This window comes from Vigna umbellata, chromosome 1 (genome assembly GCF_029865625.1).
Source record: "Vigna umbellata cultivar VRB3 chromosome 1, Vumbellata_1.0, whole genome shotgun sequence".
Classification (NCBI taxonomy): Eukaryota; Viridiplantae; Streptophyta; class Magnoliopsida; order Fabales; family Fabaceae; genus Vigna; species Vigna umbellata.
This window is the reverse complement of record NC_142165.1, coordinates 93,510,649-93,531,801: the sequence shown is the minus strand read 5'-3', so window position 1 is coordinate 93,531,801 and position 21,153 is coordinate 93,510,649. Positions and strand designations below refer to the sequence as shown.

General features: G+C 36.1%; 2 protein-coding genes across 3 annotated transcripts; both read right to left on the bottom strand.

Moving 5' to 3' along the window:
* Positions 1 to 3,691: 3,691 nt before the first annotated feature.
* Positions 3,692 to 12,252, bottom strand: LOC124847351 (ubiquitin carboxyl-terminal hydrolase 3-like). Of its 2 annotated transcripts, none has more exons than XM_047324830.2 (9): positions 12,072 to 12,252; positions 11,758 to 11,889; positions 11,601 to 11,639; positions 11,221 to 11,326; positions 11,073 to 11,131; positions 10,870 to 10,944; positions 10,203 to 10,251; positions 9,539 to 9,615; positions 3,692 to 4,099 (listed from the first exon to the last, which is right to left on the bottom strand). In XM_047324830.2, the coding sequence occupies exons 1-9, from the start codon at positions 12,120 to 12,122 to the stop codon at positions 4,004 to 4,006; spliced, it is 684 nt and encodes a 227-aa protein (XP_047180786.2). In that variant the 5' UTR covers positions 12,123 to 12,252; the 3' UTR covers positions 3,692 to 4,003. The 2 variants fall into 2 exon arrangements, with proteins under 2 accessions (XP_047180786.2, XP_087971095.1); XM_088114969.1 differs by having other exon boundaries at positions 11,989 to 12,128.
* Positions 12,253 to 20,102: 7,850 nt separating this feature from the next.
* LOC124823875 (uncharacterized) lies at positions 20,103 to 20,582 on the bottom strand. Its single transcript, XM_047296181.2, has 2 exons — positions 20,391 to 20,582; positions 20,103 to 20,309 (listed from the first exon to the last, which is right to left on the bottom strand). The coding sequence occupies exons 1-2, from the start codon at positions 20,580 to 20,582 to the stop codon at positions 20,103 to 20,105; spliced, it is 399 nt and encodes a 132-aa protein (XP_047152137.2).
* Between the last annotated feature and the right edge of the window lie 571 nt (positions 20,583 to 21,153).

The following is a 21,153-nucleotide window of genomic DNA, read 5'->3' as shown; positions in this document are numbered from 1 at the left end:
TTAAGACACACATAACTATAATCTCTCACATGTGTCATCTACTCTCTTTTTCTAGCTCTTTGTCGACCAATAATCCTAAGGACTTATTTTGATCACGATTCTTTGGTTTGTAGGTGTTTTTAGAGTTTCCTCAGTTGAGATAAAGATAGAGCGCTGAGTAGAGTTGTGGTAGTTTTCCCGATCGGGTATGGGAAGTTAGTGATCTTTCTTTGGTTTATTTTTATTTGATATGTATGATTGGTGGTTGTTAGTTTGTTATATTAACTTAGTTGAAATTGGACTGTTTGTTTTAATGTTAATTGTGATTTGAATAAGTGTAATTAACTATTTGATGCTTGATACCTTGGATGATGTTATTTTAGACTTGATTAATCATGTGAGTGTTATTGTGGTGTAGTTTAAAGGTATACAATTAAGGTGTTGTTGAGAAATGGAAATTAGGTCGAGTTATAGGTAGTTTTTGGTCTAAAAATGAGGTGTTAATAGGTGAGATTTTGAAGTAAAGGTTAAATGGGTGGAACGTAGAACTAAGATTTTGGGTCTATTATAGGGTCATTTAAAATTGTTTGAGATTTCAAATAGGAAAAATATGATGTAGAAATGGGTGGTAGCTAATAGGGTGTGTTTTGTATGATTTTTGGTTCATTTTAGTGGTTTTGGCAAGTGAAATTTTAATATAGTAGTTATGTGTTGAAGTAGAAGTGAGTTTGTTGGGTCATTTCTAACTAGTTTAGACCCCTAGGTTGTTTATTTATGTATTAGAAAGTGTAAAAGTGAGTTTAGGTAATTTGGAGTAGTCAAGTTGGTTTAGTGTATCTAATTTGAGTTATAAACTTGTTTTTAAATCATTCACGGTTTCTAGGATGCCTTTTCAATCATTTAGATAAGTATGGGGAACAACTAAGGTCAAATTAGAGGTCTTTACTCTTCTGGTGTGGGGCTCAACGACAGCTAGCGAAGTTTGAACACTAGAAAACCGAGAGGTTTAATGCTCACCTATAGGGAGTGAAGCTCAGGCGCTAGGTTTGCACGAAAAATGAAGCTCATCAGCAAGGATGTGCCATTCAGGGCCAGTGTCTTTGGTTTTCTCTCTTTTTTGTTTCATGTTTTTGGTTTTTGTGATTTATCTTAGGCATTGATTGGTATAATATGACATGTTTAATTTGTTTATGAAATGTTATTAAGGATTATGAATGAGGTTAAGGTATGTATTAAGGTGCAATTGAATAAGAAATTCTAAGGAGAAATTATAAGTGGTTGTTTCAAGTTGTGCATAAACGTAGGAAGTTCAGTCTTGGGGGTTATCTTGACACTTTAATGATCATTCATAAGTGATGTCTGTGGTGAGAGTAACAAGAGGTCCTGGTGTAGGTGTTTCATTATGGCTTAAGACGCGAAACAGACTAACATTGTGTGTGTGACATGGTGAAATCCATTGGCAATGATTATGCTGAACAGTAGAGGCCACCACAAATGCATAACTCGCCATAGTTCGACATTCATACTTTATTCGGATCGTCAAGTATATGTTCATGATATGCTTACGATGTTTGTTTAATTTTGCATGAGATGAGTTGTACGATCTTTTTACATTAGCTTACCCCTCTGTGTGTTTCTTTGTTTTTGAATGAATATGAGCAGAAAGTGACGACGTCTTGGTTGGTTGAGCAGACTTTGGAAAGTAATGGATCATATATATATATATATATATATATATATATATGAATTAGAGTAGACGATGTTGTATAGATATATTTTGAGAAATCTTATGTAAACATTTAGGTTCTTTATATTTTGATATTGTAAATATATAATAGACTTATAATTGTGTCAGATAATGGATATTTTATATTTTTTAGAGTTTAACTATTTTATTTTATTGATTTAGTGATGGTTTCTTAACAGTATTTATACTATTTTAATGAAATGTTTGAGAAACAACAGTGAAATAATGTTTTTTTTAAGAATAATTCAGGTGATGAGAGATTTGAAGTAATATTTACAATATCATAAATAACCGAATTTAAATTTATCATAAATTAAAAAATTTCTTAATAACTTTTTGTAAATATACTTAATCAATTTATGTTTTTTAATTAAGTTTTTTTCTTTAAATCTTTTTTATTAATTAAGTGATGTTCCTGATAACTAGGTTACTTCATTGTTATTTTGTCTTTTCTGAATAGTTCTTACATATTATTTTATTTTATTTTTTACTTTTTATAATTTTATAATTAATTATTTTATAATTTATGATTATATAATTTTAAAATATTATAACTTCATAATTTATAAATTTATAATTTTATAATTTTTTGTAATTTATAATTTTATAATTGTATAATTTTATAATTTCGGAACTTTATAATTTTATAATTATATAATTTTATAAATTTTTAATTTCATAATTTTATATTTCTATAATTTTATAATGTTATAATTTGTTAATTCTATAGTTCTATAATTTTATAATTCTATTGTTGTATAATTTTATGATTTTATAGCTTTGTAGCTTTATAATTCTATAATTTTATAATTTTATTATTTAAAATTTTTATTATTTTATAATTTTATAGTTTGTAATTTCATATTTTTTTTAATTTTATATTTTTTTAATTTAACAATTTATATAATTATAAATTATTAAATTATAAAACTTCAACCTTATAAATTTTAGAATTTTAAAATTATAAGCTCATAAATTATAATTTATAACATTTTAAAATAATAAAATAACTGTTAACAAAGTGACATGTTAACAATCACATTATGTAACAGAAAAATTTAACAAAGACTCAATTGAAAAAAAATAAATTTATCGGTAGTTGACAGATAGAAAAATTTATTAAATCTAAATAATTTATACAGAGTTTGGCTACCCATTATTAATGAATTCAAAACAAATTAAACTAACAAATATATCTTCTTCGTTTTCTTGAGTAACTACACTTAATTTGACACATTCACACCATATTTCCAAACTCACTATTAATTTGTTAGTATGGAATTTCAAGAGTTGCGCTACCTGGAATTTTGAAATATATTTGTTCAGAATTGTGTAGTCCAAGAAATTTTTAATATATTTTAGAAAACATTTCCAAAAAACATATTAAAACTTCAAAGAATCATTTTCGTCATCACTTATTCAGGATCTAGTTATAATTTTTATTTTTTCTAGAATGACTCTCAAATGTGTACTCGAAAAACTTGTTTAATATATTTGCATGCAACGAACGAAGTGCAGAACATGATTATATAGATGTACTAAAAGAAAAAGCCTCTTAAATGATGCAGGTTGATCCACCGATTCTTTTGTAGGGCTGGAACAACAATGTGTGAAGCATCTTATTTTAAAATTTGGACAGTTTCACCAGCATCTCCATCCATTTCATTTTACACTTTCAATTTTTTAAAATAACTTTAAAAGTTATATTTTTCTTCATCCAATTTATCTTCATTAGATTTTAAAATTCTAACGGAAAATTTTAACATATTTCAAGATCCAATAAAAAAGAATAAAATTCTTTTATTTCAAAATCCGATAAAACCTTGAAAACTCTTTCACCGAATTTCAAAAATTTCAAAATTTGATAAAGTTTTTTTTTATCGAATTTCAATATTAAGTACAAAAAATGAGGTGTATGATTTTTTGTTTTACTATTTTGAGATTTAAAAAAAAAAGAATTGAAAGTGCAGGGTAAAATAATTAGAGGTGCGGATGAAACAATCTAAAATTTGGTCTCAACATTTTTGTCCCTTATTTTAAAAAAAAAAAAAACTGAAAAATCTAATCGCCAGTAAAAACAGAGCTTCAAGGTCAAAGTTTGTTTAAGATCAAATTTACTAGCACTGCATCATCTATTTGAAACGAAAGATGCTCAACTTGATAGGCCTCCAAATGAAAATAAAAAAACGTAAATAAAGTTAAAGTGAATAAAACTGCAGATGACTGAAGATTATAAAGCAGATGACATCAAAAGCTGCTTCACCCAAATTAACTACCTTAATGATCTCCGGATTTCTTTGATATTGCAATGACATTGAAATTGAGGGAATCTGGATTTTTCTGGATCATGCTCTGGATCACTTTAGCTACATCCTGTCGTAAATTTATATACATATTACTAACTAAAAATAGTGTAGTAGAGAAAAAAGCATGCAAGATGAAAGATAGTAAACCCAGTAGCTTCAGAAATGATCAAATAACTAGGATCTCCAAGGGTTGAAAATGGGTTTCAGCCCTCCCAAATGTACTCATTATAGTAAAAACACCCAAATCCTATATTCATAGTGTTTGCCACAGTATAAATAGGTGCCAGAAATAACATTCACAAGCTGCTAGTCTGGACTTTAACTGCACAAAATCTCCTCTATAAGACAATTCTTTCTCAATTAATACATGACAATGGTACAGATAAAATGTATCCCACCGCTTTGAGAAATATGGCAGCAGGCTGGCAGCTATTGGCATTGCTAGGAAGAAAAAAGGACATTCTTATCGTTCCCCCTTGATTATTCTGCCTCGCTATGTACCTTGTCACACATAGTTGTTTCTAAAGTTTTCGAATACCAAAGTCTGAACCAAAGTCTTTCTATAATATATTTGAAAATGGCCTTGTCACAAGTACAGGAACTTTTCTATAATGAAATGATACTGGAGCTCTGTGTTTTGCCATGGCATGAAACACCAGATTTTCTACTAAACAAATATCCAAATTATTGTGGTTACTTAACTATATCCCATAGGCAGCCGGTTGATCGACATCCAGTAGTAGTTGTGTATATAGCCGACATACACACTAATAAAGAGAATGTAAAAAAGATGATTACGACTAACTAATTGTTTACATCCTTATTTTAATACTCTAGGCACACAATAATCTTGGCTGTGTATTTCAAACACGTGGATTACATCATTATCTTGTTTCTCTCTTCTCTTGACATGGTATCAACGCAAGGAATTAGTGAAGGAACTTACATTTTTAAGAGAACGAATGATACAACACTAACCTGGAGTTGCTGACCGTTTTGTAGATGATGTGCTGTTCTTACTACTTGTATCTTATCAACAAGATGCTTTATTCTGTTATAGACAAAAATACTTCTATTTTACTTTCCTACTGGTCACTCCACCCAGTCCCCTTTTAGTTATTTGTTTAACATATTTGATATATAACCTTGATCCTAGGCTTGATAAACTCTTATATCACTCTCACGTGAGTTGTTCCTTGGCTATATTTGGGCTTGAATGGGTTATAAATGTTACTCCTCAACCCTTTATCAGTTTGCAGTTATCTGGTCTGAGTGTGTTCCTTTATTAGCTTCCACGTCATCTGATTGAGTCTATCTCAACTACCTTAACACTTTGAGGAGTGCATTAATGAGAAAGATCTTAATCAGTTTTAAATAAATAAAATGCTTGAGTACATACTCAGCCCAAATCAGTCAAGGCCCAAAGCCGTTTTTAAATAAAGAGGCTTACTTTCAAACATAAAGTTTGGATTGCCTCGGCCCGAGCCAAGTTCGGTTAATATAATTAGTTATTATTATCTTTCTGTTATATTGTTATTATTTCATCATCTTATTATCATATATAAATCATTAACATAACTGATAGGTCTATTGAATCCTATACATGTATGTACTCTACAACATGAAAAAGGACAATTTTACTCAGCATTAAATACTTTATACACTTATACGATCCATACTCTCTTACAGACTAAAGCATCAGATAGTTTTGTTGGTGGATCTCGCTTCTAGTCTCTTTTAAAGCTTGGCCCCTTTTCACTGAATCAGCCAACTGCCCAATCTCCAGAGATTGTTGACTTACCTCGAAGATTATCGCTAGAGCCCAAGAACATCATGTTTATAGAATAAAATTTACTCTCATTGTGTTTTCTTTTATTTGTAAAATAGGTGTAAATATTAACTTTTGTATATGTGTCTATTGAGCCCAATAAGGCTAGGGGCTTTGAGCATTGGAAGACAAAGAAACAAGGAACAATTTGAAGTCAACCAACCCCAATTGTAGCCCACCAAATTCTTGGCCAAGAGGGAAAGATAATTCAAGGAAAAGACTAGGATTGGCAAGTGTGATTCAAACATGGACCTCACCTTTCGAATTTTGAAAATTAAATTTTCCCTCCGTTGCTTCGTTAAATTTTGACCAACACATTAGGATATTAGATTTAGAATTTGCATTTGATTTCAAGGTACATTTGAGTTACATTTAGCTTAGAATTTTGTAATAAAAAAAAAGAAGCTATAAATAGCCATCACTTATCTTTGTAAACAATTTCTGAATAATGAATCAATTGAGAGCTTTTAGAGTTCTTTAAAAGAGAGAAAGTTATCTTCTTATTTGAGTCTTATCTTGCATCCTTGGATCAAGTAACAACATCATCATCATTTATCTTGTATCTTCTCTAGGTGCTGTGACAACCCCATCAGTCTATAAGTTTTCCTTTTCCATTCTTTTCAATGCCGAATTGGCTTCTTCATTCCATCTCCATAGTTTGTACTTATCTTGTTCTATGTTCATGTTCTTTCCTTCGATGCAAACTTTCACACTTATATAATCCTATTGGATTAAATTCATATACAACGAAGAGCATCCTCGAGTTTCATCTTCATTATTAAATCCTAAAAGATAAACAAGTCAAATTCTTAAAACTCTTTTCAAGCTAGTATAAGGAGACTCATATCACACTTCCTCCTATCTTTGTTAACTTTCTCCAACCAAAGATGTCCCACTTTTAGATGATCCACCTTCTCTACACGTTCTATGGTATTATCATCATTAGAGTTGTTAAGAAAAACAGAACTAGTGCCAAACTGTGTTAAGAAACCTTAACTATTCTTTAAAAATAATTGAATTCAGTTTTCTAATATAGTCTTTAAAAACCAGAATGCCCTTAAACTGAGCTGCTTCAATTGAATTAAACTATAACTTATAAAATTGAAAAAGAGTGAAATACATGCTTCAAAATAAGATGTCCACTGCGGATAGTTCAAACAGATCAGTCAATTCAAAGCAATTCCATTTGTTTGAATTGTTAAATGGTTCAATTCAGTTCGCCTTTGCCATCACGAGGTTTGGTTTAATTTGGGCAAATTGCCTTTACAATTTAATTCAATTCTATAACAGTTCAGTTTGTTTATCACTTCATCTATTTTGCACACCCCTAATCATTTGGCAAGCTTCTAGCCTTTTTACCATCAGTCACTAATGGTGAGTTCAAGTAATCTCCTCTAGAGCCAAACTCATTCACCTATCTGCCTTATAAGATTGACCTCCCATTTGCTTTTTAAAAAGGGTTTCGCTTAATTCAATCTTTCTCCTCATTATGTTACTTAGGTTATCATCAGATGCTTGTTTTGCATTATACTTGTCTTTCTTCCCTAACCGGTTCCTATTTTTATACCACTCTTGTTGTCAATAAACTAGGATTGATGTGAATGTGTACGCTATAGTCACCAAGAGTTGATTAGTTTATTCTACAAAATTAAATGACATCACACAAACAAAACAATCTGGCTTTCCAAATTTATGGAAAAAGAGCATATGTTCAATTTCTAGCAAGACCGAAATAGGGTCATACACAAAATCAAAGGTTACTAGGAAAAAAAACTTTTCCCCATGCATCTAATTGTTTTAACATAAAAATGGAAGAAATGATACAAGGAAAGAAATTTAGGAGTATTTTTTGTTTAGTGATGTTACAAATTTTATATGGTCTACACATTAAAAAGCGGTTCTTTCCCACTTTGGCAGAAAAGGAAAGAATGGGAGCTTGAAATGTAAACGAAACTAATACCCTTATTTATATCACAATACATCACTTTTTTTATTTAGAGTATTTGTCCTTTTGCACACATTTTTCCTCTTGCATTTTTCTCCCCTACCAACCAACCTATAAATTCATCACAGTTCCTTCTACCTTTTGTTCCTTCCATTTTGTGGATGTTACAAGAGAGAAGAAAATGGGTTATATCTAATCTTCCCTGCTAGACCAGATACAACTTCTCCAAGTTGTGTACTAACTAGTTATCGGTTAGTACTCGAAACAAGTCATATAGAAAAAAATAGGGCATGAAAATCGATGGTGGGCACTACTACAATGTGGCCATTGTCAAAAGACATTTTTGAAATGTGGAGCTAGAGAATTCTTCTTCACCAAAGCTCTTGCATCTACACCCTTCAACAAAACGTGGTTACAGAAAGCAAGAACGGACACCTTTTAGAGGTATCCCATTCCTTAATGTTCCAGATAAATATTATGGAGAGGCTGTCTTACATTCTAATGAACCACTGGATCCTTGTACTCCTATATCAGCTGCTTGCTATACTCAAGAAATATGTCCTTGACTTGTCCAAAAAGGGACTACAAAAAGTGGCTAGCCATTACTCATTTAGAGAGTAGAGAGAAATTAGTGGGAAAGTCCAAAGGTTGAATGCCTAGTAGACTGGGAATAGAGCTGAAAGTTGTAGGGAACTTGATATATTAGACACTTACAAAGCCCAATATTATCTACTGCATACAGTGAGTTTGTGCATTTTCCAACTGAAAGGCATCTAGAGGCAGCAACTATATATTGAAATATCCCATGGGAACTCTAGTCAAAGGAATTATTGAAGTGTTTGCAAATTCTAATTGGGCTAGACCTAGATCAACTGAAGTTAGTAAACAACTGGGAATAGGCTATAGAACAAGCACAAAGGCATGGGGAAACCTTGTTACAAGGATAACCAAAATGCAATCTCCATTGTGGTAGGGAGAAGTATGGATGCTACGTTTGTGGCAATCATAAAATGTTTATGACATTGATTTGGATTGAGAGGCTCTACAAGACCTAAAATTCTGTAGAAAAGGTCTATGGAGCTATGTAGTAACAGTGAATTAGCACAAGCATGGTTTGCAAGCTTGCTAGCGTGATCAAACAAGCATGTCAAAATTGAAGCAATCATATCAGATGTGAAATTGTTTTTATGGGGACTTACCAAAGCCTGTCAACATTTAGGTTTGAATTCGTATTTGGTAAGCTAGGAATGATTAACATCTATTCACCAGGTTGAGGGGCAATGTTGCAGAGGATCTTGGTCATCATAGGAGGTGGCACTAAATGCCAGTAGCTGTAAATGTTGTATGTTTATGGTAATTTCTGAATTGTATCCTGATTGATGTTTGCAACTTTAAAAACAATCTCCTATGTATAATTTGCGTAGCTTTAGCCTATTTCGTGTAAAATAGGTATTCCCAAAATAGCAAATACGATTTCTTTCTGAAGCCTCTTTGTTCACTAACTTTACAAACTCAAATTTAAATCACTAGCTATCTGTAAATTTTCTCATAAGAGGTGGGTGCTCCAAATGCCAGAGCCACTTACCTATAATTTGCTTGTTTCTTCATCCATCATTTAAAATTCAAAGTAACAACAGAATTACTAGAATTTGCAAACTAAATCAGTTCCTTTCGCTAAATACTTGTTTTTAAGCATCAATAAAAGTATAGTCCTAACATCGAAAGAAATTTACCCTCAATAAAGTACTTGGTGATGATACACCATGAGATATTGGTCCTGACTTTCTTCCATCAAGCTCATACAGTTGACCTGCATATCATACAATTGCCGAGAAATTAATCAAATGAATTTTTTGCAACTACTAAAGGAGAACAAAGTCAACTAGACATGAATAGGATCATGGATAGTTTAGTTATAGCCTTTAAATATAGCTGGTTTATGATTTCGACATTTAGTTTGCCTACTATAGTGGTGTTGTCGATACGATCACATCTTGGTATATTGTTTTGCTCTTTTTATGAACACAACACAGACAAAAAATTACAGTAGAAGAACAATGTAGCAGAAGAACAGAAAGGAAAACAGAAATTGCAGAGAGAGAAGATTCCAACACGTCCACCCTCTTCTCTCTCCCTAACGGCCTGATATATTATTCCCCCAGCCAATAGTAATCCTTCAACTTGGAACTAGTTATCTTGGGCCCTGAGCCTCTCCTGATACCCACCCCTACGTCTTTCTCATCCTCCTTTCTAGGTAATGACTCCTTTGCTCTTTGCAGTTTTGTTACACTATAGTGGTGTTGTTGATACAATCACATCTTGGTATATTGTTTTGCTCTTTTTATGAAGACAACACAGACACAAAATATTACTCAGTTATCTATATAAAGAAATTACCTTCTACACAGGCAAAGCAGATGAAATGAGGGTCCTCATTATCTGATGCCTGCATTAGAAGAAAAAACGTTGTAAGACAAGAAAGTAAACAGTTAGAAAAAAACAATTATGTTATTGCAAGGCAGAGAGGGTTGTTATCTATATTTACAATACTATCCATGTTTTGCCTCATGGTATGACAGCATTCTGATAGTTATATCTCCTAAAACCTCAGTAAAAATTGCAAAATCATCCAACACAAGAGCTATTAGTATTAAACACTTCATATTGATGGGTCTTGCTGTTCAGGATATAGTTTCCATTCCTTTTGTTCTATCCACACACAAAAATTGCATGGAAAGATGATTTAAGCATTTCTTCACATATTCAATAAAAATGCTTCCCTTTGACTTATATATGGCCCACTACATTACACTTCCCCATAATGGGGTTTGGGGAGCAAAGTTAAAGGATAGATTCCAAATTTTGAACCCATAACCTCTACATCATAAGGTTACCTTACTGTTGCACCAGCATTTGCCCACAAGAAAGTCATTAAGAATAAGAGAAGAAAATTACAAAGAAATTTAGAGGATGCGGGACCAAACTAAATCTCTTCATGAGTTACCACCGCCCCCCCCCCCCCCCCCCCCAATTATGATTGCTTTAAATTTAATAAATAAAATACCACTGTATCGCCATCAGTGGCTGCTACTGAATGAGCAACTTCCATGTCCCTGTCATTCACCAGAAAGGCAGCCCGCTGCAAAATACGCAAGTTTGAAAATGCCAAATTAGCATTATATTTAACTGGCTATTAGTGTCATTTGTTTGCATTTATGAAATATGAGAAATAAAGAGAAAAGTTTCGGGTAAGAAGAAATAAACAACCTGCAATGGATCCATGCTGGCAGTAGATTTAAAGAACTCGTCAAAAAATGACCCTTCAACTGATACCAACAAGAGCAACACAAACTGAATAAAATATAATGGCTCATACTATAAACTTAAACAAAGGCTGTGATTGTTAAAAGCCTACCAAGCTTGACTTCGGAAGTTATGTTCCCAAGTGCATGAAGCAGACCTATCAAACCACAAGCATTACCCACGGTTTGCTTCATAAAGTACACTTTACTGCTATAATCCTACAGCAAAACAACAACACAAAAATCCTACTAAATGCAGGTGCTTCATAGAAAGACACGCAGTTAAAAAATCAATTATAAGACATATGCTACCTAAAATTCAGATTTATTGGACGATATTTAATAAAATAACCAATTAAGCTTGTAAGACGATCTATAATTTATAATACCTTACAGTCCAAACTAAATGCGGAATGCTTTGAATAAGGGAAAAAGAATAGTCACAGACAGATGAAAATACTCCATAAATAGACATACCCACTCAGGCACTCACCTTTTTTTCATTTTCCTGTTGCAACCTTTCTTCTTCAGACTTATAAGAGGAAATAAAACACTCACAAAATCAGAAGCAAAAGATATGAAAATGACTTGACAGCAGAAATAAAAATTGGTAAAAGAAAAACTCACATGTTTCGTGAGTTGAAACTAACCTTTGCGGTAATGGGATAAAGAAAAAGCACGGCAAGAACTGGCTTCGGGACCATTTCCAGAAGCTCTTCATCCAAGCCAAAAACATCACAGCACTCTGCCTCCTCCATTGGAAGGCCAAGACCCCGAAGGACCTGTAATTCATCCAAAAAAAAAACACTTAAATTTCACGCTGCCAAATAGAATAAAAAATTGTAAATCCAAAATGTAACAAAATTTGTTATATGCGTAACTGTTCCATGAATAAACCGTCATAATTGAAGGCATGATTGAAACATTTCGCTCAATGACAAGGAAATAGGAGGAGAGAGAATGCCTTGTTCATGACGTCGGGGTTAGCTTCAAGAGGAAGAAAACTGTTCGCCATTCTAATTTCTTTTTAGTTTCTACTGCTGCTACGTTATTCTCTTCTTCTCACTCACTCTTAAACATTCAGAACTCAGATTACTATATATGATTGAATTCGTGGGCCTTATTGAGCCTCTGCAACGTGCGTAGTTTTAGCACGTAAATCTGTAATGCAAAATCCATGATATTCACACCTCCTGCTTCATAATCGCACCATTTCTTTTCTTTTTAGTTTCTTTTATTTAATACCTCTTTCGGTCCCTCGAAAGGGGGCAAAAGTTCAATTCGGTCCTACCTTTTTTTAGAAGTTCAATGTGGTCCCAACTTTTGTAAAAAGTGTGCAATCAAGTCCTTTTTGGAAACGACGTTGAGTTTTTAACGGAGCAGCTGACAGGGTGGACTGAAGTTAGCTACGTGGCTGTGTGTGGGTAATACGTGGCTGTGAGAGGGTGATACGTGGCTGTGAGAGGGTGTCAATACCGAATTTCGTCCGGATTGATTTTTGACTTTACTATTAATGTGTTCTCCTATGTTTATTATTTATTTAGTTTTATTTCTTTATCAATTTCGTTTTTATTTTTATTTTTATTTTCGTTTTTATCCCTTTTTACTATTTATTTATTTTTTGTTATCTATTATTATTTTGTATTTATTCTATCTTTATTTATATAAATCATCTTATTTTATTTTTGTTCTCCCTTTTATTTATTATTTCCTTTTTGTTTTGTTTTACCTCTTTATATTTTATTTTATTTTAATATAATTAATATAACTAAAAAAAAAAACAACAAGAAGAAAAAGGCATTTTTGTTTTTTAGTAAAAAAAAAAAAAAAGAAGAGAAAGGAATGTTTGGGGTTAGGAGACAGGGTACGGGGTGCGCGTGTTGGAAGGAAGGGGAGCAGAAAACCGTTTCTGCAGAGTCCGCGGGTGGTGGCAGAGACGTTTTGGAGCCTACAGATTTGGCACATACACGATTCGGGCAGACGGATTTGCGGAGTGGCACAAAAAGCACAGAGAAGCATTGAGAAAGGGGGGATTTTGGGAGGAGCTACGGGGGGTTTCAGAAAAACAGAAAAAACACACAAAGAAAAGGGAGGGGATTGGGAGAGCGGAGGCTTAAGACACTGCTTCTGAGGTCCACCATTTTTGGCACCTGCAAAGGCAAAGGTTAGCTTAAACGAAGGAGGAGGAGGCATCGGATGAGCTGAGCTAACGACAACCAGTGGAGCTCTAAGAGGTAAGTAGACTTGCTTACTCGTATAGTCATAAGTCTTGGATGTATTATGCTTCATACTGGATGTTGTTCCATTGATAATGCATTGTTGTGTGAATGTCCGCGTTTCTCCATCATCATCCAATGTGTAATCACATGTTGTCTTCAATCTGAAACCTCCAATATCGTCCGCCACTCACCAACCTCTCCATCCATTCATTCACCTCTACCTCACGGCCAATGACCATCATCAATCTTCATCCCTTTCTTATTCATTTTTATCTCCAAACACCTCATGACCACGGCCATCATCTTCATCCATTTTCCTTTTCGTTTTCATCTCCAACACCCGTGACCAGGAACCCACCATTCCCCCAACTTTCATCATCATCCATTTATCAGATACCCACTTCACCGTCCAAATTCACTGCCATGTCATGACACTCACGGTTACTGTCAGCTACCCTCTAACCACCGTCTGCTTCCACTCTTTCTGTCAAAAGAGGCCATCCAAAATCTCAATCCAGAGCAACAAACCCAAGGCCATAACCCAAACCGGAAAGAGGATCAAAAGCGGTTTCGTATAACACATCATGGCCGGGAGAGGGGAAGGAGAAAATCATCTTCCTCGTGCGTAAAGGGGAGAAGCTCGTCGCGGCAACCTGTGGGGTCTCTTGCGGCGTTCAACCAAGACGAGAGAGGAAGGGTTGGAACGAGAGGTGGTGGCGTGGTGGCTGGGTCGCGGTGGTAAGCGGCGGCCAGTTAGGCAGGCGCGACGCGGAGACGCCGGAGAGGAACCCCTCCCTGGGTGGTCGGATCGAGGCGCGGCGTGACGCGGTGGCTGGTCCAGAGGGGGCAGTGACGCGGTGCCCATCTTCGTCGCGGTGGCGGGTTTGGTTCGGAGGTGGCGGCGGCGTGCCTCCCAGCCCTAGGTTTTCCTGGTCAGAGAGAAAGAGACCTGGGTCTCGATGGAGGGAGGCAGCATTTGAGTGTAGAGTGAGAGAACCCCTAAGGGAATTCTAGGTTAGAAATCACCCGCATGGGCCAAGCCCAGGATAAACGCACGTTTTTGGCCTTTTTCGAACGTTCGGCATCTAATTGCCTAACGAACGCCCATCTCCCCAACGAACGCTCGTCCATAACGAGCGTTCGTCATCCGCCCATCTTCCCAACGAACGCTCGTCCGTAACGAGCGTTCGTCATCCACCCATTGCCCCAACGAACGCTCGTCCATAACGAGCGTTCGTCATCCGCCCATATTCCCAACGAACGCTCGTCCATAACGAGCGTTCGTCATCCGCCCATCTTCCCAACGAACGCTTGTCCATAACGAGCGTTCGTCATCCGCCCATATTCCCAACGAACGCTCTTCCGTAACCAGCGTTCGTCATCCAGCCGCAGCTTCCCGACCGAACGCTCGCCAAACCGAACGCTCGTCATTCAACGCAAACAACGAACGCTCGTCCCAACGAGCGCTCGTCATTCGACTCCAAACCGAACGCTCGTCAGCAATGGGCGCTCGCCATTCAGCCTCGTCCGCAGCGAGCGCTCGTCCCGAACGAGCGCTCGTCATTCACCCCTTTCCCAAATGAACGTGCGTCCATAACGAACGCTCGTCACCCACTCTCAACGAGCGTCCGTTAATTTCCACCAAGCGAACGCTCAATCTTTCTCCTCATTCTCGACGAGCGTCCGTTAACGCTCGTTCGTCCTCCTCATTCTCGACGAGCGTTCGTTAATCCCCGCAACGAACGCTCGTTATTTCACTTAATTCCCAACATCCGTGCATATTCCCCCAACGCTCGTTATATTTATTTGTTTGTTTTCTTATTTTATTCTATTTGTTTTATTTATTTCTTTTATTTTATTTATTATTTTATTTTGTTCTATCTACTTATTTTACATATTTACTTATCCTAAAATATATATTTAATAATGCAATGTTTACAATTTAAACAAAGGAATTTATCAAAATATGTTTTAAAGGTTTAGGCACATGTGTGATCGCACGCATCGTCCTTGTGCTAAAAACCTTTTCTTTTCCTTAAGTAAAATTAACAAAAAAAATATGTTTTGAAGGTTTAGGCACATGTGTGATCGCACGCATCGTCCTTGTGCTAAAAACCTTCTCCTCTTTTAAATAAAATTGCAAAAAATATGTTTTAAAGGTTTAGGCACATGTGTGATCGCACGCATCGTCCTTGTGCTAAAAACCTTTTCTTTTCCTTAAGTAAAATTAACAAAAAAATATGTTTTAAAGGTTTATGCACATGTGTGATCGCACGCATCGTCCTTGTGCTAACAACCTTTTCTCTTTCTCAAACAAAATACAAAAAAAGGTATAAAATCTTCAAAAAAAAAACCCGAAAACATCAACAATTTTAAACAACAAATAGTCTTGCTACCAGAACTACGTGATCCTTGATTCTCCATCAAAAATGGAGATACGTAGGAGCAAGGCTAGTCTTTGTCAGGTTCACTTTCCCAAAAATCCAAATTTATCCATAATCAGTTTCCAAACAAAATTTTCTAAACAATTTTCAAACAAAATTTTCAACCAGTTTTCTAAAAGAACTACGTAACCCTGATTTCTCATTTTGAATGAGAATACGTAGGAGCAAGGTCAATCCTTGTCGGGCCCAAAAAACTAAAAAAATATGTTTTGTTTATTTTAGAATTTTATTTTAGGGGATAGTTAAACATTTTGAAAATCACATCATATTCGTGCATTTAGTTAAAGGTACTGCCTTAGGGCAGGCGTTGTGGGGTGCTAACACCTTCCCCACGCGTAATCGACTCCCGAACCCAGAATCTGGTTTTCGTGGACCGTGCTTTATCGTTTTATGGTTTTTCCGTAGTTTCCCATAATAAACTATGGTGGCGACTCCAAATCTCTTTTCCAAAACCGATTTCTTTTTGGATCGTCGTCCCGTCGCGATTCCGGTTGCGACAGAGGGTAAATGTGATAATATTACTGAGGTTAAGAAATCAGAAGTTAGGGTTTGAGTTGCAGAGAAATTGGTAATTTGGGATTTATCATCGTGGAGGAAGTGTGTTGAAATCTGAAGCGCGAATTGGATACCGGAAATCTGAAGCTCAAATTGGAAACCGCAAATCAAGTTAGGGTTTATGTTTGATAATTTTATGACATGTAGTTGTTGTATATGTTATCACTGTTGTCGCTTTATAGGGGGTTTAAGTAGGGGTGAAAAGTTGTCTTGTTTTGATGGTTGATAGTGGTCCCATAGATATTAGTTTAACTTAAATTAGTGGTCCCCGTTTGCATTTGCAGGGTTGGGGTAGGGATGGGTGAAGACATGTTTCAGGTTGTGGTCCATCACGGTGGGACCTTGATCAAAGAAGTCCCCTTTAAGTATATGGGCGGGGACATAGTTTATTGGGACGTAGATCCCGATAAATGGTGTTATTTTGGAGTATCAGGTTCACTTAAAGATCTGGGTTACATGGAAGTAAAAGAATTATATTACAATATCCAACATGTTTTACATAAGCTTGATGATGATAAAGGAGCTATGAACATGATGAAGGTGGCTAATTATTTGGGGAAAGTGAACCTGTATGTTGTGCATGGGGTGGACGAACCAGCTATTGTAGAAAATGATGACTATGAGATTTTGTACCTATGTGAAGGTCCAGCAGACAGGGGTGAGGGTAGTGACGTTGGAGGAGAAGCACATGTTGAGGGTGACAAGGAGGATGCTGAGAATGAAAATGTCTGGGAGGATGACAAGGAGGACGCAGAAGATGTTGAGGTTGCAGTGGAGGTTGAGAATGAGGACAGAGTTGAGCTTGAAAATGATGGATTAGTGGAAGTGCACATTGAGGATGGAAGGGAGGTTGAAAGTGAAGAAGAATTGGAAGTGGACATTCAGGAGGGAGGGGAGGTTCCTACTGAACAAGAAGTGGAAGTGGACATTGAGGATGGAGGGGAGGTTCATATTGAACAAGAATTGGAAGCGGACATTGAGGATGGAGGGGAGCTTCATACTGAAGAAGAATTGGAAGTGTACGTGGACAGTGATGATGAACCAGGAATGGATGATCTGAGTGGTGATGAATATGTGGATGCAGACAATGATCAAGAAACCCAACAACAATGCAGGGGTTTGTCAGATGATGATTGGGAGTCTGATATGCTTGTAACTCCTGAAAACAGTTCAAGTGAGGAGGATGACAACGAGGATAGAGTATGTATGGGTGGTTTCTCAAAATATGCAAAACAGAAGTCCATGGCAGATTACAAGTGGGAAGTGGGCACCATTTTCAGTGGGAAGGAAGAGTTTAAGGATGCTATTAGAAGGTATGTTGTTCATGCTTGGAGGGATCTAAAATTTGTGAAGAATGATAAGCGTAGGGTGAGGGTGCGCTGCATGGGTGGCCAAGGGAAGTGCCCATGGGTAGCTTACTGTGGGTACTTGCCATCACGCAAAATTTGGCAATTAAGGAAGATAATTGATACTCACGGTTGTAGTAGGCAACTTAACATCAAACTAATGAATGCTCAGTGGTTGAGTGAAGAAATAGATAGGTCTTTAGTTGACAATCCTAATTTAAAGGTGAATGATATTCGTACTAAAGCATTAAGAAAATGGAATACAAATGTGTCAATATCCAAGGCACGAAGGGCAAAGTTAATTGCCACAAGACAGCTTGAAGGAGATTTCAAAGAACAGTATAAAAGGATATACGACTATGGACATGAGTTGTTGAGGTGTAACCCAGGTTCAACAGTGCAGATTAAAGTTGACTCTCATAATGGTGACCCAATCTTCCAAAGAATGTATGTTTGTCTGAAAGCTTGTAAAGACAGCTTCAAAAGTTGTAGGCCCATTATATGTTTAGACGGATGCTTTTTGAAAGGTTATTACAAGGGAGAGCTTCTCACTGCTATTGGTAGGGACCCAAACGATCAAATGCTACCCCTTGCCTATGCAATAGTAGAAGTGGAGAACAAAGACAGCTGGACATGGTTTTTGCAATTATTAATTGAAGACCTCGGGGGTAGTCAAGTATGTAGGGGGTGCACGTGGATGTCAGACCAGCAGAAGGTAAATATACACCTTATATTCAATTTTAGTTAATGCTTTGTTAAAGGATGTTGTTTTATGACTAAAATTATTTGTGCAGGGGTTGGTCCCAACTATCCAAGAGCTTCTTCCTGGGGCAGAACAAATATTCTGTATGAGGCACCTGTATGCAAACTTTAGGAAAAGGTTTGGTGGTCAAATTTTAAAAAATCTGATGTGGACAGCTGCCACAAGCACATATCCACAGGCTTGGGAGAGAGAGATGTTGAAAATTAAAGAAGTCAATATTGAAGCATATAAATACCTCATAGGCATTCCCCCGAGGTAACCCATTAGTCATTACATACAATTTACTATCCCTGATGCATTGTAACCCATTTGAGTGTGCAACAAGTTTTGGTCAAGATCTCGCTTCACAGGTCAAGCAATGACTGATACACTAGATAACAACATCAGTGAAGCTTTCAAGAGTGTTCTTATTCATTCAAGAGGAAAACCTATTATAACCATGATGGAGGATATCAGAGTTTATCTCATGAAAAGGTGGGCCACCAATAGAACCAAGGTGGCATCTATGGACTTCACAATATGCCCAAAGATAAAGAAGAGACTTGAGAAGGAATGTAATCTGTCAAGATTTTGGGTGCCAAGGTAATATAACTCAATTTATTTTATATACAAGTTATTTATCTACATTGTTGATGTGCTTCATTTGTTTCAGCTGGTTTGCACGAAAGATTTTTGAGGTTAGGCATACTTCATCAGTTGGGAACAAGTTCACACTGGACCTGGACACAAAGGAGTGTAGCTGCAGAAAGTGGATGATTAGTGCCATTCCATGCTGTCATGCAATTGCAGCAATGAACTTCTCCAACGTTGATCCACAGACTTTTGTCCCCAATGTGTTCACAAGATCCACCTATGAAGAGGTGTATGCGTCCATAATTTTTCCACTCAATAGCCACCTACTATGGGAAACCACAAATTTCAATGATGTACTACCACCACTGATCAGGAAGATGCCTGGGAGGCCAAAGAAAAAAAGGAGGTTGGAAGCATGGGAGCTAACTAAAGATCACACTCAAATGCGTGTTGGTGGCCATAGGAAAAAATGTGGTATTTGTCGTCAGATGGGGCACAACAAGAATGACTGCCCTTTAAAGCCCCAGCCAGCAGAAACAACACAACCATCACAGCCACCTCCAAGTTCCCCAACCCCTGAACCATCACAGTCATCAAGTCCCCAATCATCCCGGCCAACAAAATGCAAAGTCAGAAGAAAAGATAGTTAGATGAAATTGGGTTATTACATAGTTAAATTACATGGTGGTGTAATATGTATTGTTTGTTACATGGTGGTGTAATATGTACTGTTTGTTACATGGTGGTGTAATAGATACTTAACTTACTTACTGAACTGATTTTATGTATTTCTTTTATGTGTCGTAATGAATGAAACTGGTTTTATGTTTTTGTTTTATGTATTTGTTTTATGTGCCATTATTCAGCATCATATGCATTATTGGGGTGACCTTTGTGAACATTTTTAAAGCAAATGGGGGACTCATTTCAACATTTTTAAAACATCAGGGGACTGATTTCAACATTGTTAAAACATCAGGGGGACTGATTTCAACATTAATCACTGAAATTAACTCATTAAAATAGTCAATACGTAATACATTGAATTGCTTAATTGATCTTAGACCTTTCAAAACATAGGATGTTACAATCTAACTAAATCAACCTAAACAGAACCTGAACAAGGCACACCACAATACACACACACAAAGCTACAACTAAGATCTTCATCATTTTCTGCAAGTCCTTCACTGAATTTTCCAGCTGACTTATCCTCCTCACCATTGTGCAATCTTTTTCATCAACTTTCTCTTCAACACACCACTTGAAAAAGTTACACGAGCTGTCAATTGAAGATCCACCCTGTTATTCACCAAGTTAGGGAATCTATCAACAAATGCATCAATTCAAAAAAACTTTAACTCAAAAGGGTATACAACCTACCTTGTAACGTGGACAACCCCAGAAATTTCTCCCAGCATTCTTCGTAGTTCTCGCCACTTTGGTTACAGTAACATCACCACAGTAACAAGTAGGGATTATCCCACCTCCTCTCACACCACAACCATGGGACCACCCAGAAGATCCTTTGCCCCAACTTCTCGAACACGACGAACACCCTTCAGAAGAAGCCATTCGTATCTCAAATTACCAATTTCTCTGCAACTCAAACCCTAAATCTGATTTCTTAACCTCAGTAATATTATCACATTTACCCTCTCACAGCCACGTATCACCCTCTCACAGCCACGTATTACCCACACACAGCCACGTAGCTAACTTCAGTCCACCCTGTCAGCTGCTCCGTTAAAAACTCAATGCCGTTTCCAAAAAGGACTTGATTGCACACTTTTTACAAAAGTTGGGACCACATTGAACTTCTAAAAAAAGGTAGGACCGAATTGAACTTTTGCCCCCTTTCGAGGGACCAAAAGAGGTATTAAACCTTTCTTTTATTATTATTAAAAAGTATCTTTCTCGTAATATAGATTGACCCTTCTCTTCTAAATATTAACACATCTCCCTCTATTTTATCTATTTCTTAACTGCTTTCCTCTTCTTCTTAAGTTTACATCGATGGAGAGAATAGAATGCGATTAAAATATGTAATTTTAAATTTCACTGTTTAGAATATTTAAAATAAAATGTACCATGACAGAAATATATTTCGTATTATTCCTCTTTCTATTGTCCCGGCTTTGGGGGT

Coding starts and splice junctions, on each gene's coding strand:
- LOC124847351 (XM_047324830.2), bottom strand. CDS start 12,122: ATGGCGAACAGTTTTCTTCCTCTTGAAGCTAACCCCGACGTCATGAAC. Junction 11,890..12,071: donor ACCCCGACGTCATGAACAAG/GCATTCTCTCTC, acceptor GATGAATTACAG/GTCCTTCGGGGTCTTGGCCT. Junction 10,945..11,072: donor CCAGCATGGATCCATTGCAG/GTTGTTTATTTC, acceptor CGTATTTTGCAG/CGGGCTGCCTTTCTGGTGAA.
- LOC124823875 (XM_047296181.2), bottom strand. CDS start 20,582: ATGGCTTCTTCTGAAGGGTGTTCGTCGTGTTCGAGAAGTTGGGGCAAA. Junction 20,310..20,390: donor GGGGTTGTCCACGTTACAAG/GTAGGTTGTATA, acceptor GGTGAATAACAG/GGTGGATCTTCAATTGACAG.